Here is a 14,836-nt window from a genome sequence, read left to right on the forward strand (position 1 = left end):
TTTTGAAGTCTTCACAATAAGCTGTAATTCCAGCATTAGGCTGACCTAAAACGTGAGCTGACCTTTATACAGTTGCAAGCAACAGATTAAGTAGATATGACGATATTAACAACTAAAAATAAGCCTTGCTACATGTCTTCAATAAACCCATCAAACACTGATTGTTTTTCTTGCAAAAATATTTGAATATTTAGGCTAAGTAATTTTTTTTAGCAACATTGACTTCAACCAAATGTTTTCAGAATGTATTGATTTATTCACATTCCTCTTTTAAGAAAGGTTTCAAAGTGATTTTTACGGGATGTCTTACTGCGAACTTAAGATCAGGCCACACGTTTTATGTAGACTGCTCGGTCATTCCAAACTCTGTTTCCATGATTCAGTTGTATTATTACTTGTATGTTCTAGATTTTCTTAGTACTGACTGACCTACATTCTGCTAAGCATCAGCTCATCGTTTGAAAACAGATATTCTGTTTCGAAAAATAGGAGCTACCTGTGTTCAATGGTTTCCTTGTAATAGATACATGATCACATTGACACTATGCCTTACAAATAATTAGTATCTGCCCTGTCATTGTTTTAGAGTAATTATAGGTAGTTGATTACTCATTTGAAAAGTAACAAAGCAGTTGAACATCCCTCAATTGTATCTCCCAGACTTTTAACTTATGGAGGCCAAAATGTCATCCTGTGTCCTCCGAAATTTCTTGTGATCTGGACATCATCTTTTTCACAAAATGTGAAGAGTTGTGTCTTAAAGACCATATTTTAATGTTGACAACCAATATTTTTTATTTGTTTTATAGGGATTTGACAGTGCACTGGTAGGAACATAATGCCATGAAAATTGTTTTGTATGTGATTACTTAATAAACATATTTCTACTTATTATAAGGACTTAGATGAAGATGGGATTCACAAACTTTCTCTGGGACTCAGTTTTATATTATATGCATGCATCAAACAATAGTAAACAATAGAAAAAGTGTTAATCAACCAGAATTCTGGTACAGAGTTCATCAACAAGGAACTGGTAGGAAAAAAAGGGAATAGTTGAAAGAAAAAGAAGATCCTCAATCTATGTAGGTTCTTTTTGGACATTTTGTCACTGCAACAGACTGTATACAATAACCATAAAAAAAAGCTTTTATCAATTGGACTAGACTGAACCTACACCACACTTGGGATTTGTTGGAAAAATCCTCAAAATCTATTACTCTCCATTCATCTTAAATCTTTGTGAGAAAAAAAGCCAAAATCACATGTAATTCCAAATAACTCATAGGCAAAGAGAAGTGAAGTTGTAACACTGTCAGGCCTTCTACCACTGAAAAGTTTAATGGCTGTGTAAATGCAAAAATTAGTCATTTGTTGGATAATAAACATGAATGCTTAACACTAAATTGTGTTTATATAAAGCAAAACCCAGCCACTTCTGATGTTAGCTATTTTGTGGGTGCCATCATTTTTAGTGAACTGGGCTATGTGCAGTGGTGCGTAGCCATCTATCCAGGAAGCACTGTCCATGGTATATGGATTATCACTGGAAGATCTATTTCAGATTAGGACGCTGAAGATCCATTGATTGAAATACTTGATTGTTTGCTTTGATCATTGGAGTCTTTAACATCAATATTTTGCACCATATTTGTATGGCTTTGCATATCAGGAACAGAAACTGATAATGTGGTGAGTACTGGTAAAATATTAACAAGCCACTAGAAGGGGAAGACAAATTATTCATGACTAATGTAGTGGTTTACCTTTCATGCTTTTATCTTCAGTTTTTTCTTCCAATACGTCTGCTTTTGAAGGTATTGACCCATTCCCAGAAGCTGGATTGTCATCTTGAGGTGGCTCCTCGCTGATTGGCACCGTGTGACCATTGGAACTCCCCACACCAAGTGGAATATCACCATCTGTATGGTCATGGCATTACAGGTTACAGAGGCAGCAGGAAAATAAGCACATGACTTCAGTGTACAGCCAGTATTTTAATACATCCCAGTTAAGGTATTTTAATACATCCCAGTTTTACAAGTGTCCTTAATGATTAAATGGGAATTAACAACCATTAATGTTTACCTGTCATGATACACGTAACTTAGCTTTAAGACAGTGCTTGTAATAGTAAAACACCCACATACTTGTGGTAATAGTGGTCCTGGAACAATGGGCAACAATTAACTATATGTAAATGCATGTTGCTTATGTCATTCTAGTCAGTGTACACGGATACCTTTCGACCAACATTACTATACAAAATTGGTCATTAATATTGTTAAATGTTTATATGTTAGGTTAGATAAATATTAAATAGATACATATTAAAGTTACAACATACTTTGTGGTAACTTTTCCATTAAATGATTTAGCAAAAGAATATATTTTTGTTTTGGTGCTATTGTATTTTTGCCCTGTGACACATTACTGTGCTATAAACATTTCTGGATCAAACTTCTTTCTTCAAGCTTCCAACACAATCAAAAGATATATACCACATAAGATTGGGACTTCCTGGCTCATGTGATTGCCCATCTCTGCTAAAAGACATGATGGCTGATGGGAACGTCATCATCTCACGTGTTGCACAACAGAAGCCTATGGCACCTTATTGAGTATACGTGAGGTTATCTATAGTGTACCGGTACTTACCCAGTCTGCATGCCGGCAGCGGCTCGAGCACTCCTGCCTCCAGACAAGCCACATGCAGCGTGAAAACTCCTGGCGGACCGCTCGCCCGATCATTACAGTACGGTATTGGGAATGCTGCTTACATCGTGAGCATGTTCTTAAAGGGGACATGGGAGCCTAACCTTGCGGTTGCCTCCCATTGGCCCACATCATTCCTGCGCCCCCATTCACGCACGGTTTTGGGCACAGGCATGATATGGAGCAATCAAATTAAACACAAAAGTATTTAAACTTACCTGGCCCTAGATTCTGTGCCCTATTGTGGTTTCTGTTCCCAGTACCCTTTAGTGCGTTCCTTGTGATTTGTATTGTATTTAAGTATTGACATTGGCTTTGTTTCCGGACTCTGAGTTTCTCTTTAACCCTTGCCTGTCTTGTTTGCCCTTCTGATTATTACCGTGTACCTGACTCTGGCTAGTTCTCGTTTTCACTGTCTCTCCGTTACCCTGACCTCAGCTCGTATTTCGACTATGCTTTTCTCTGTCTAAGTCCAGCCATTCTAAGGCCCGGTTAGACGTTATATTCCATTAGTCCGTTCCTTGCTATCCTAAACTCTGCTTGTTATGGTTATACTCCGTGACATTTGGTAGATTCTGTGGTATCATCCACAGACCCCATTTGGCAATTTAGTGTATACACAAAAATATCATAGTGATTGGTGGGCAGGACCTGACCCCAAGAGGAACACTTTGATACACATACGAACATGCAACCTTGTAGTGTCTTTGCAAAAATATGCAAAGACGCCACAAGTGACAATGTCACTTTAAATTCCTTGTAGGTAACTATCATCAGCACATGTTCTGCAGGGGACCAAGAGTCAATAGCTATATTATGGCACAGTGTTTCATGTAGCTCACAGGGGCTCATTCAGTAAATAGTAAAATGAAAACCAAACTTTCCTATTAAAATCAACATTAATAATTGATTTCATTATATTTTAAGATGTCAGGGTTGATTACATTAAATATTATTATTTTTTTTTTAAACAAATAGGAACACTTTTCTAAATAATTTTTAGTTCAAAAGTAATTCACCTTGTTCTGATATCTCTTTCAAAAGTCCTCGTCTTATCAGTTCTTCTCGACTCTGCCTCATCGATATCTTTCTTTCTAACACTGAGGATAAAAAGCAAATACAAAGAGTTCACTTACTGTAGTTCTGCCACAATGATACGAGCACTTTAAAATCCATGAAATAAAAGTAACTATTAATTGTGCTATGTATTGACAAGGTACTGCATGCAAATCAACCATTTAGCCACACCAGCACTATAGTGTCAAGAATACTTGTTTGTATTCCTGACACTATAGTGTTTTTTTTTTACATGGCTTTGGTACATATTGTGCTACTTTCAATTCAGATAAGCCACACTGCACTATTTTTAACTCCATGTCAGTCCAAGGTTTCTGTAATACTCTCTAGGTACTGATGAAAAAAGTCAGAGGATCGTGCAACATTTACTGAAATTTTTCTGACTTTGTTATTATGGTTTTTTTTAATAGGTTCATTTGTAGTTGCAGGTACTGCTGACAGAAGAATGCATCAATGATTACAACCAGCAATGATATATAACTCATTTTGGATTTAATGGTTTAAAGCTTCAGTGGTTATTTCGAGAGACTGCATATTAATTTATGACTGCAAATATGTTGAGACTATTTATAATGCCATAGACACAAGTCCAATTTGTGCAATCATTGGTCAGGAACATAAAAGGACAATTAGCAGACTGAGCTGGTAAAAAGTCAATATATTTTTTTCAGAAATGAACTCCTAACTTCCTACAATAGGGTTTCATACCTTCTTCTTTTAAAGTAATGCAAGCCCATCTTTTAAAACCTCGTTACAAAAGCTCCTTTCCACAAACATTTGTCACAAACTTGTGGAGGAGTGTAGAAGCTGGCCTCCTGCCCACCGACTATGGTGGGGTACTATGTTTTGGGGTACTTTTATGTTTCTATGTTTTCATGTTTGTCTCTCTGTATCTGGGAGATAATACACTTACCGGTCCTTACCGCACAGACACAGAGATGCCTGGGAGGGGCTTGTATTGTATTGTATGGAGACCCCCTGCTGGGGTCTGTGCATAAGAAGCAGAGTTTGGCTCATTAAAATCAGTTGTATTCTCAGAACTGTGTGTCGTCCAGTTACTAGGAGGGGAAAGGGCTATTCACTCCTCAGCGTCTTGTTCCAGCTTGTGGAGGATTCATTGGGGAAAAGTCCTTGTAAGGACTATAGCTCCCACGACTGTGTGTCGTCCAGTCCTGGGGGACTGGACGACACACAGACCCCGAGGGGCTCCCAATCCGGGCATACTCACGGCCCAATGGATGGATTTCTCCAAAACTCGGCCGACATGTGCGAGGAGGCGAGCGGATCCAAGATGGCGCCGACGGAGCCGTCCTCCAGGGAACCTCGAGGCGCTACTACACTGGAGCAGATCGGAGAGGAAATCAGATCTATGGCTGCTGCTATGGTCACGAAAGCCGACCTCCTAGTGCACACCACGTCCATCCAGGATGCACTACGGGCTGAAATAGCGGGTGTCCGGGCAGAGGTAAATGCACACGCAGGCCAAATACAAAACTTAGAGCAATCCCGAGACACACAGGCCACGAGACTGCAGGCGACTGATATGGCCCTAGCACGCCAAGGGGAGCTATTATTGCACATGAGGAGGACAATGGAGGATCTAGACAATAGAGGGAGGAGATGTAACATTAGGGTCCGCGGGGTCCCTGAACCTGAAGGTGAGGAAAACCCTGAAACTACCCTTAACGACCTCTTTCATATGATCCTGGGAGAGGGCGCTCCGCTCACATTCAGATACGAACGAGCACACAGAGCACTACGTCCCAAGTTAGCGGACGGCGCCCCAAGAGACATTATATGCTGCCTCAGCTCCTTCCGAGACAAAGATACCATCATGCAGGCGGCCAGAGCCCGCCGTGCCTGGGATTACAGGGGCGCGCAAGTTTCCCTCTTTAATGACCTCTCGCCCATCACTCTAGAGGCCAGACGAGCACTGAAGCCTATTACAGCAGTCCTGCAGGAACGCAACATCCCATACAAGTGGGGCTACCCCTTTGCCCTACTGGCCCGACACCGGAATGGCTGGGCCTCAATCCGCTGGCCTGAAGAGATCCCGAGATTCCTGGAGGAAATGAACTTGCCGCATATCCCCACTCCTGACTGGGTCCTGGGCCCACTAGGAGGGAGGCCTCAACAACACAGGGCGCATAGGAGGCGAGACAGAGAACCACCGCAAGGCCCAGCACAACGCAGGCGCAACAACCCGGAGGCGCCGGAATAGGGGGCACACGCACTATTCCCTAGCTATGTCCCCCTGATTCTCACTCCTGCCGGGGGACCCTCCGTACTCCCTAACCTTCACTACACCTGCTTAGACCACTTGCACCATTCTACTGCTGAACCTGGGGACTTAACCGAACTGGCAACGAAGAGGTACCAATTGGGTTGTTTCTTCTATTTGTGATCCGGAACCTGAACACCCGTTTACCTAACATTAAGGGTCAGTAAAGAACTTGGGAGGGGGGATAACGGGGGGCACACACTCTACGACACGGACAACACCCTGCGGGTTTCTCTGTTCGCCACGATGCAGCAAGATACTTGAACTGGTTTAACGGGGAAAAACACCTACCCTGGGGTATGTCAACACCCACACGCTACAGTCCACCTTTTTGTTTGGGACACATACGCTCTCCCTGACTGCATCCCTGGACCTTTCACTCCACAACATCGCCTACTCGGATGCTCAACGTGGACATACGGTACGGGGCAACGCCCCTCCACACAGGACACTGGATATACCCGGTCCCGTTTACGCACTTATTTGATAACCCACCTACATGGCCACAGGGCCCGCATGACACTCAGGGACCAGATTACACCCATAGCCCTACACATAGCCCTCCAAACGCTACAACAGGCACTTAATGGATAGGCCGCAATACCCCACCACACGTTGTTCTCGCTTCACCACGTAGGGGCGGGGGGGGGATGGCACACACCATACCCCACACTGGCTAGTGGACAACTAATCTAACACTCACAGGGACGGGAGGGTCACGTTCTGCCACCTCCACTGACATAGGTATGAGTGCGTGTCGTGGATAATCATACAGGTAACTGAAGCTGAGACGTAGAAAGGACACACTCGAGCCATACCTCAGGGACACATGCTACCTCCCAACAACTTAGAAAGGGCTAGTTGAGAAACTTATTGATGCTGTTATATCTGTTATCGTTACGTCTATGTGTACAATATTGCAATCATCCCATTGCCCCCTACATATATGTTTATTGAATATGTTGCTTCATGCTTAACCACTGTTTTCTTTGCTCAGTTGCCGTGGGAGCCACCCCCGGGTCGGGAGGGGCGGGGGGCTGGGCCCCATCAAGAGCAGGTTAGCTGGGCTCTGACCATGGCTCCTTGGGTTATCTGGCTACCCTATTTATACACAGCTATATTACCATGTATGACATCTCATGTATAGTCTCCAGATCACGCTCTACCATTTCCACTGACATAGTCAGGAATGAATGACCTAGATAGCTGTATAGAAGAATATAGCCGGGGAGTAGAAGGGACACGCCCTAGCCATGCATTAGAGGCTCGAGCCACCCCCCGGTAACCTAGAGAGACTTAGCTAGGAATTATGCTGGTACCGATCTATGTGTTCTCACCACAGTTATGTGTATCCAAATGACCCGATCGCATTATCCCCAGCATATATGTATGATAAATGAGCTGCAAATGCCTAACCACTATTTCCTTTTATTTAGCTGCCGTGAGGGATACTCCCGGGTTGAGGGAGGCGGGGGGACGGGGCTCCTTCCCTTTCTTAGGTTATTCTGTTGCCCTACATATGGGTATTTATGTTTCTATGTTTAACATTCCATGTATAGATTACGGCACCAGGCTGTGTGGCCGGCGGAGAGGAGTTATTTGGAATAACACAGTTACTACACTTTTGCTTCTGGTCCATTACGGGCCGAGGTAGGACCACTGACCCCCACTACGAGCCGTGCATGGTCCTAGACGAGGGAGTCTCCCGCTGACTCACCCCCTGGTCTGGTACCTGGGTGATCCCGGGCCTCTCCTCTCGTCGCACGGTTACTCCCTCCTCTTCTCGGAGGAGGACTGAGGTGAACACCTCTCTTACCCCACCTCTCGGGGTCACATCTACTTGGGGACTTACTTAACTCCCCATTTTTTTAACATACTCACCCTCTACTCTCTATACTCTGTACTTTTACTTTGGCGTCCCTGTGCCGCCCTCTCCTTGGCTCTAGGGGCGCATCCCTCGCACTAGGCGGCCCGCCATACTCGTTATCTTACCCACCCTGACCTCACTAGACACCGACGACGTACATCGCCCCACACCCCTACACGCATACCGACTCAGAGCAACATTCCCCGCGGAACGAGTCCCCCGCATAGCCGAGACTTGCGCACCGTTTAGCTTACTACCCCCATTAACTACACGACAGCCTAACCATCAGGGACCAGCTAGATAGTGTACGGAGAACTCTGGTTAACTGGTATGGGAACTAGGGCAGAAACCTCCGCGTGCCTTGGCCCAAACAACGACAGAACACGGGCATACCTCAGTGCTCCGCTTCGTGTGGTGACCCTCAACTGCCGAGGCCTTAACGTACCTGAACGCCGCACTCACCTACTTCGGGAACTGAGGAAACGACGGACCTCCATAGCAATGCTCCAGGAAACCCACTTCCTCGAGGGATCTGCGCCTAAACTTCGAAATCGGCAATACCCCGACAATTTCTTCAACAACCACCCCACGGCCCGTAAAGCGGGAGTTGCCATTATCCTTGCAGCAGACCTGGACTTCCAGGAACTGGACAAAGTAACCGATAACCTGGGGAGGTTTATCTTCCTAAAAGGCACGATAGCAGACAGAATCTACACTCTGGCCTCTATATACGTGCCCAACAAGAATCAAGCGCGTTTCATACGCAGAACCGTGAGCAAACTGAGCGAATTCTCGGAAGGTACGCTGATTGTGGGGGGCGATCTTAACACCCCACTGGACCCTCAGCAGGACACGTCGACGGGACATAGTTCCTTACCGCTATCTAGCATTCGTGCGATACATAAGTCAATGAGTGATTTGGGACTGGTGGACTGTTGGAGAGCCCTCAACCCAGATGTCAAAGACTACACCCACTACTCTGCACTCCACTGCCGCTATGCGCGGATAGATTACGTCCTGCTTCAGCAGGAAGGATTGCCACGACTGAGGTCGGCCGAGATCGGCCCCGCCACATGGTCGGACCACGGTCCGGTTACGGTGGAGCTGGACTCCCCGCTATTCAAACCGGCACAGTGGACCTGGCGCTTGAATGAAACCTTACTCCAAGACCCTGCGGTGGAAACTGAGATCAAACAAGCCCTTGACCTTTACTTCCAGGAAAATGACGTGGCAGATACCTCTCCAATCACACTTTGGGAAGCACACAAGAGTACCATACGTGGCATCCTTATAAAAATAGCCTCCCGTCGACGCAAAGCGGCCATGCAGGAATTGACGACTATATATAAGACCATCACGAGGCTAGAACTTCAACATAAGCAAACCCCACTAGCCTCGATCCAACAGGACCTGACGGAAGCCCGACACCGCCTGAAGGAACTCCTTACGAAACGATACCACCGCTCACTACAACACTCCAAGAACTTCTTCTATATTCACGCCAACAAAGGCGGCAAATATCTCGCCCGCATCCTGAAAGGAGACACTCCTCGCACACGGATCCATAAAATCCGCTTACAGTCCGGAAAATTGTCCCAATTCCCCGAAGACATAGCCAACGAATTCCGTCATTACTATGGCGCCCTCTACAATATCCCGGGCCCGGATAATACAACACTGGGACGCCAACCCACCACGCTCATTCAGGACTACCTACACGACAATGTAGACAGACGAATATCTCCAGAAGCGGCGGATATGCTGGACGGACCAATTAGCACAGAAGAAATGGCCGCAGCCCTGAAGTCCACCAAAACAGGCAAGGCACCGGGCCCAGACGGATTCTCCGTGGGGTATTACAAGCTCTTCTCCTCAATCCTCCTGCCTCGGCTGACTACTGCTGTTAACACCGTTACGGACGGGAGACGCTTTGGAGCGGAATCTCTAGCTGCTACTATCACGGTCCTTCTCAAACCGGGAAAAGACCCAGAGCAGTGTGGCAGCTATCGACCCATATCCCTGCTGAATGTGGACACAAAATTGCTTACAAAGATCCTGGCCACTAGACTGCAACGGGTACTGCCGAGCCTGATACACGCAGACCAAACGGGTTTTATACCGGGGAGGGAGGCACGAGATAGTACGCTACGCCTATTCTCCATCCAACACAGGGCACGGGAGACGCGGGATAAAATCCTACTTCTTTCCACGGACGCCGAAAAGGCTTTCGACCGTGTCAACTGGTCGTACATGATGGAAACCCTACGGGTCATGGGACTGGGACACAATATGTTGGCATGGATCACAGCCATATACGATAAACCACACGCTGCCGTCCGAGTGAACGGGGCCCTCACTTCCAGCTTTGAAATTCGGAACGGTACTAGACAGGGATGCCCTCTGTCGCCGCTTTTATTTGCAATGACCCTGGAGCCACTGCTCCACGCGATCCGCCATCACCCGGACATCTCGGGATACACCTGGATGGGGACGGAACATGAGGTGGCCGCATATGCGGATGACCTCCTCTTTTTTATCTCCCACCCACGAGTCACATTGCCCTGCTTACTCCTAGAGTTCGAAAAATTTGGAAGGATTTCGGGTTTCAAACTCAACCTTTCCAAATGTGAAGCGCTCAATCTCACTTTTCGACCGGAGGAATACGAGGAACTGGGAACTATCTTCCCATTTCGTTGGTGCACGGAGAAGATGAAATATCTTGGCATATGGATCACCACGAACCCCCAGGAGCTTTTTTTCGCCGCTATTCTGCGACGGGTTACCTCAGATTTGGACAAATGGGCGTACCCACACATCACCTGGCACGGAAGGGTCGCAGTGCTAAAGATGAATGTGCTCCCGAGACTTCTCTACCTGTTCCAGACAATACCCCTGACGCCACCGAACACTTTCTTTTCCACCTTAAAATCCGCAATTATCCGGTACGTCTGGAGAGGGGAGAGATCTAGAATACGCTGCGACATCCTCTGCCTACCTAGACTTAGAGGTGGCCTGGCACTCCCGGACTTCAACCGCTATCATCAAGCCGCCACTCTACAACGAATTCTAGAGTGGCATATCGATGACTCCCCGAAGCAATGGGTTACCCTGAACAACGGGGACTCACCGGCCACACTTAAAGCAGCAGTATGGCAAGTGGGTACAAGCTGTCGCACGAGAGGAGGAATAGAGACTCCGACGACACAAACTCTGAAGGCGTGGGACTCGCTGCGCAAAAATACGCACGTATCCCCGATCCCTAGTCCCCTTCTTCCAATAGTTCCCAACCCAAACCTTGCTGGTGGCGTCCCAGCAAAGGCATGGATATTCCTGGAAGACCAAGACTACGTCCCGATTAGAACGGTCCTCCATGGAGGCACTGTTCGGCCCTTCCGCGCGTTACTGGCCGATAGACCTAACTCACCTATGGCATCTCTCCGCTATTTACAACTGACGCACTACTATGGGTTTCTCCCGCATAAGGAACGCCTCCACAGAGATCTTACGTGGTTTGAAGAAATATGTCACCGGGGAGACACGCTTGGCAAGGCAGTATCAATATTCTACCAACACCTGCTGGTGGGAAGCACCACATCAAACAACACATTCAAGAGACTATGGGAACGACAACTGGAGAGCCCGATCTCGCAACCACAATGGGACACAGCACTCCTATGGCAATACAAGAGCTCCTCCAGTTCCCAATATCAGGAAGTCAACTATAAGCTAATATCCATGTGGTATAGAACACCAGTAGCACTACACAGGATATTCCCGACGACATCCCCCACGTGCTGGAGATGTCAAGAGGAGAGGGGCACGATCGTGCACATCTGGTGGGACTGCCAACTCATCACCCCATACTGGACCAATATCGAATCTGAAATCAAAACGATGCTGGGAGACGACACGGAATGGTCCAGGGAACTGGCCCTCCTGCATATCACCACTCGGTCTATTTCTGGATATAAAAAATCCATCCTACGCCACCTACTGAACGCGGCTAAAGCCCTCATACCCGTGTACTGGAAGCGGACCGAGGTCCCCACGGTTGAGGAATGGTTACACAGGGTCGGAGACATACAATTGGCGGAAGCACTACAGGCGTCCCTTGCGGGTAGGGGAACCAGGCACGTGGAACGGTGGCAGCCATGGTTCGCATACCAAGCTACTAGGCGATAGACCTCCTGTACAAGGGGGAAGACTGTGACTCAAACGACAATTAACACTCCACACCACTGACTATATGGGTGGCAGGACATCCACAGCAATAAGGGCGCCGCTCAGGACTGGCAAAATAGACACTGTCCCGACGACCTGATACACACGCACACACCCCACGGGGCTTAATACACAATTCCCTTTTTTTAAAAAAATACCTCACTTCCACCGAGTCGGTGGCGCTGGTATGGGCGCGGGTTGCGCTCCATGGAGCTGGGAGGGGGCCCACTACGACAGCCATTCTACTTCACCCTATCTCTACCTTTCTACTTTCCTATCTCACGATACATAATCGTACTGAAATCAATGACAATAAAGTAATATAACGGAAACACTGGATAGCAACATCACCCCGGACACCCTGGGCTGAGAGACACGGGTACTCGCTCAAGGGATGACCGGCTATAATGTCCCGACCAAGAACGTAGACATACACACTCATCCACTCACTTAATACTCCCTCTGACACATATGCAACACCTCATCATCATCTCCAAACTGCCGCCCAGCCTGGTTCTGGCACAATGTACAGTGTTGTTTTGTAGTCAACAATGTATATGTAGACCCAGGTGCCCGACACCACTCGCTAAGCATATTCAGAAATCTAATCAACTCTTGCTATGCTTTCACCTAAAGTTATATGTAAGCTTGAAAAATTGTCTTGTAACTCAACCTTTATAAATGCAATGTTAATCTTGATACAACCAATCTTGAACTATACCCACCCGGCTCCACCGAGGTGTACTTATAATCTCTGTTGGCCTGCGAGCCGATCCTTTCTGTAATCTCTCTCTTTCCCTATCATAAATAAACAGATTTTCAAAAAAAAAAAAAAAATCCTGAAAACTAGGGGAACAAGCGATGTATCCTACTCGAGGAACACACTAACTCACACACGCTCTGGACAGCAAGTTACCATCCACTACCAAAAATTTGAGCATGTAATATATATGCCATACCTATGTCTTGTTATGTATGTAACCGTTAAATGTAACTTTTATGTGGCACTGCACACTTATTGTACCAGTACTTTGCACGACAAAAATAAAGAATTATAAAAAAAAATCCTGAAAACTGAACAATTAGAACCTAGTTATCTTGTCTCTGCATCCTTACACTACCAATTATCTCATCTGTGATGTCATATCCCAGCATGCTCCATGCTGAGGTCCATTAGACTGAGTACAAGAGATCAGAGACACAGAGCAAAGAGCATTAAAGTGCTCATATCTCACTGTCACTCAGAGTGTGGGGGGGCAGGCTTCCCTTATCTCCCCAGCAACTCTGAACATCACCATACTGTCAGGTACCGACACAATGCCTTGATGGCAAAAGTCAGTCAGTTGAACGGACATGAGTGGATAAAAATTAGGAAATTAGAATAGAGACGTAATTTTTTTTTTTTTGTGAGTGTGAATGCAGCTTCCTCTAGGATTCCAAAATACAGATTACTATATATATGATTTAAACAAAAATATTTTATTTACATATATACACCATTATTTTAAATAGGTAGGCCGGTGTCCTCAAACTCACTCTCTCAACTTCCTGCCTTGAGCTTGGATCTGCATGTGGGGTGCTCTGCTCACAGCAGGGAGGGGTGAAGGGAGGTTGCGCAACAAGGGACCTCATTGGCTGGCGGCCGAACATGTAAGACTGCTTGCTGTGAAGGTAAGTGTATGTTATCAGCAATATCGGTAACTTTCAAGACCGATACTGATTATTAGAAAATTACGATTATTGGCTCTAATAATCGGCCAAGTCGATAATTGCTAGAGCCCTACAACATTGTTTAGAGTGCCCCTTTCAATAAGATCAAAACTATTTTCTTCTAGGCTGGAAGCCTCCCTGTTTCAATTTGAATTATGCAGCCTGCTCTAGTTCCCATCAGTCACTCACTACTTCCTGATTTTATGTTTAAAACTAAATGTAAGCTATTTCATGCTTTAGCAGTGAGAAAAAGTGCTTGCTTAACAGCTTTTGACAGCTGCAACTGATATGCTGATCAGTAGTCAGGCAACAAAACACAGTCTATAATAGCATGTAACCTTCGCTTTACATCAGCCTATCAAAGAAGCATATGTTAAAATGCACATATAGGGATTAATGTACTAATCTGATATTTTTAATCTTTATTTTCATTTTTGGGCATTTTGATAGTGGTCAAACAGTGGTCTGATTATGACGGTTTTCAATTATTTTTCCCTTAAGGACACATGACGGAAATATTCCGTCATGATTCCCTTTTATTTCTGAAGTTGTGTCCTTAAGGGGTTAATGTACATGTTAGTGCTATAGCATTTATTTTACAAACAAAAAAGAGCTCAATGGGTGGAGAAAATAGCTACAAGAAATAGCTACGAGACACAAGCTAAAAATGAAAAAGAAAGCAAAAATGGCAACAACAACAAAAAAAAGACATAAAATGCAGTTGCATAGGCACAAAACTAACTTGACTGATATATGGGTATGTTAATCTTCACTCAATAACTGTGAGTATGAAAATATATACAGAATAAAAAAAACAGCCCCGGAGCAATATAACAATAGGAAAGACACTTAATAATAGAGTCAGAATAGATTATGCCTCCCTTAGTGAAGTTTTAAATGGAAAATTTACACTTACTACTAATCTGTTCAAGAACTATCCCATAAGAATACCAAATAAACAGCAG

At 45.4% G+C, this 14,836-nt stretch overlaps 1 protein-coding gene across 4 annotated transcripts in view; it reads right to left on the bottom strand.

Moving 5' to 3' along the window:
- The window catches only part of PHACTR2 (phosphatase and actin regulator 2), a 253,511-nt gene that overhangs the window by 25,534 nt on the left and 213,141 nt on the right, over positions 1–14,836 (bottom strand). For all 4 annotated transcript variants that reach the window (XM_063443313.1, XM_063443311.1, XM_063443314.1 and 1 more), the window contains 2 exons: positions 3,735–3,815; positions 1,767–1,922 (listed from right to left, as the gene is read on the bottom strand). In XM_063443313.1, coding sequence (XP_063299383.1) covers positions 1,767–1,922; positions 3,735–3,815 — 237 coding nt within the window. The remainder of the gene's footprint in view (positions 1–1,766; positions 1,923–3,734; positions 3,816–14,836) is intronic.

This window comes from Pelobates fuscus, chromosome 2 (genome assembly GCF_036172605.1).
Source record: "Pelobates fuscus isolate aPelFus1 chromosome 2, aPelFus1.pri, whole genome shotgun sequence".
Lineage (NCBI taxonomy): Eukaryota > Metazoa > Chordata > Amphibia > Anura > Pelobatidae > Pelobates > Pelobates fuscus.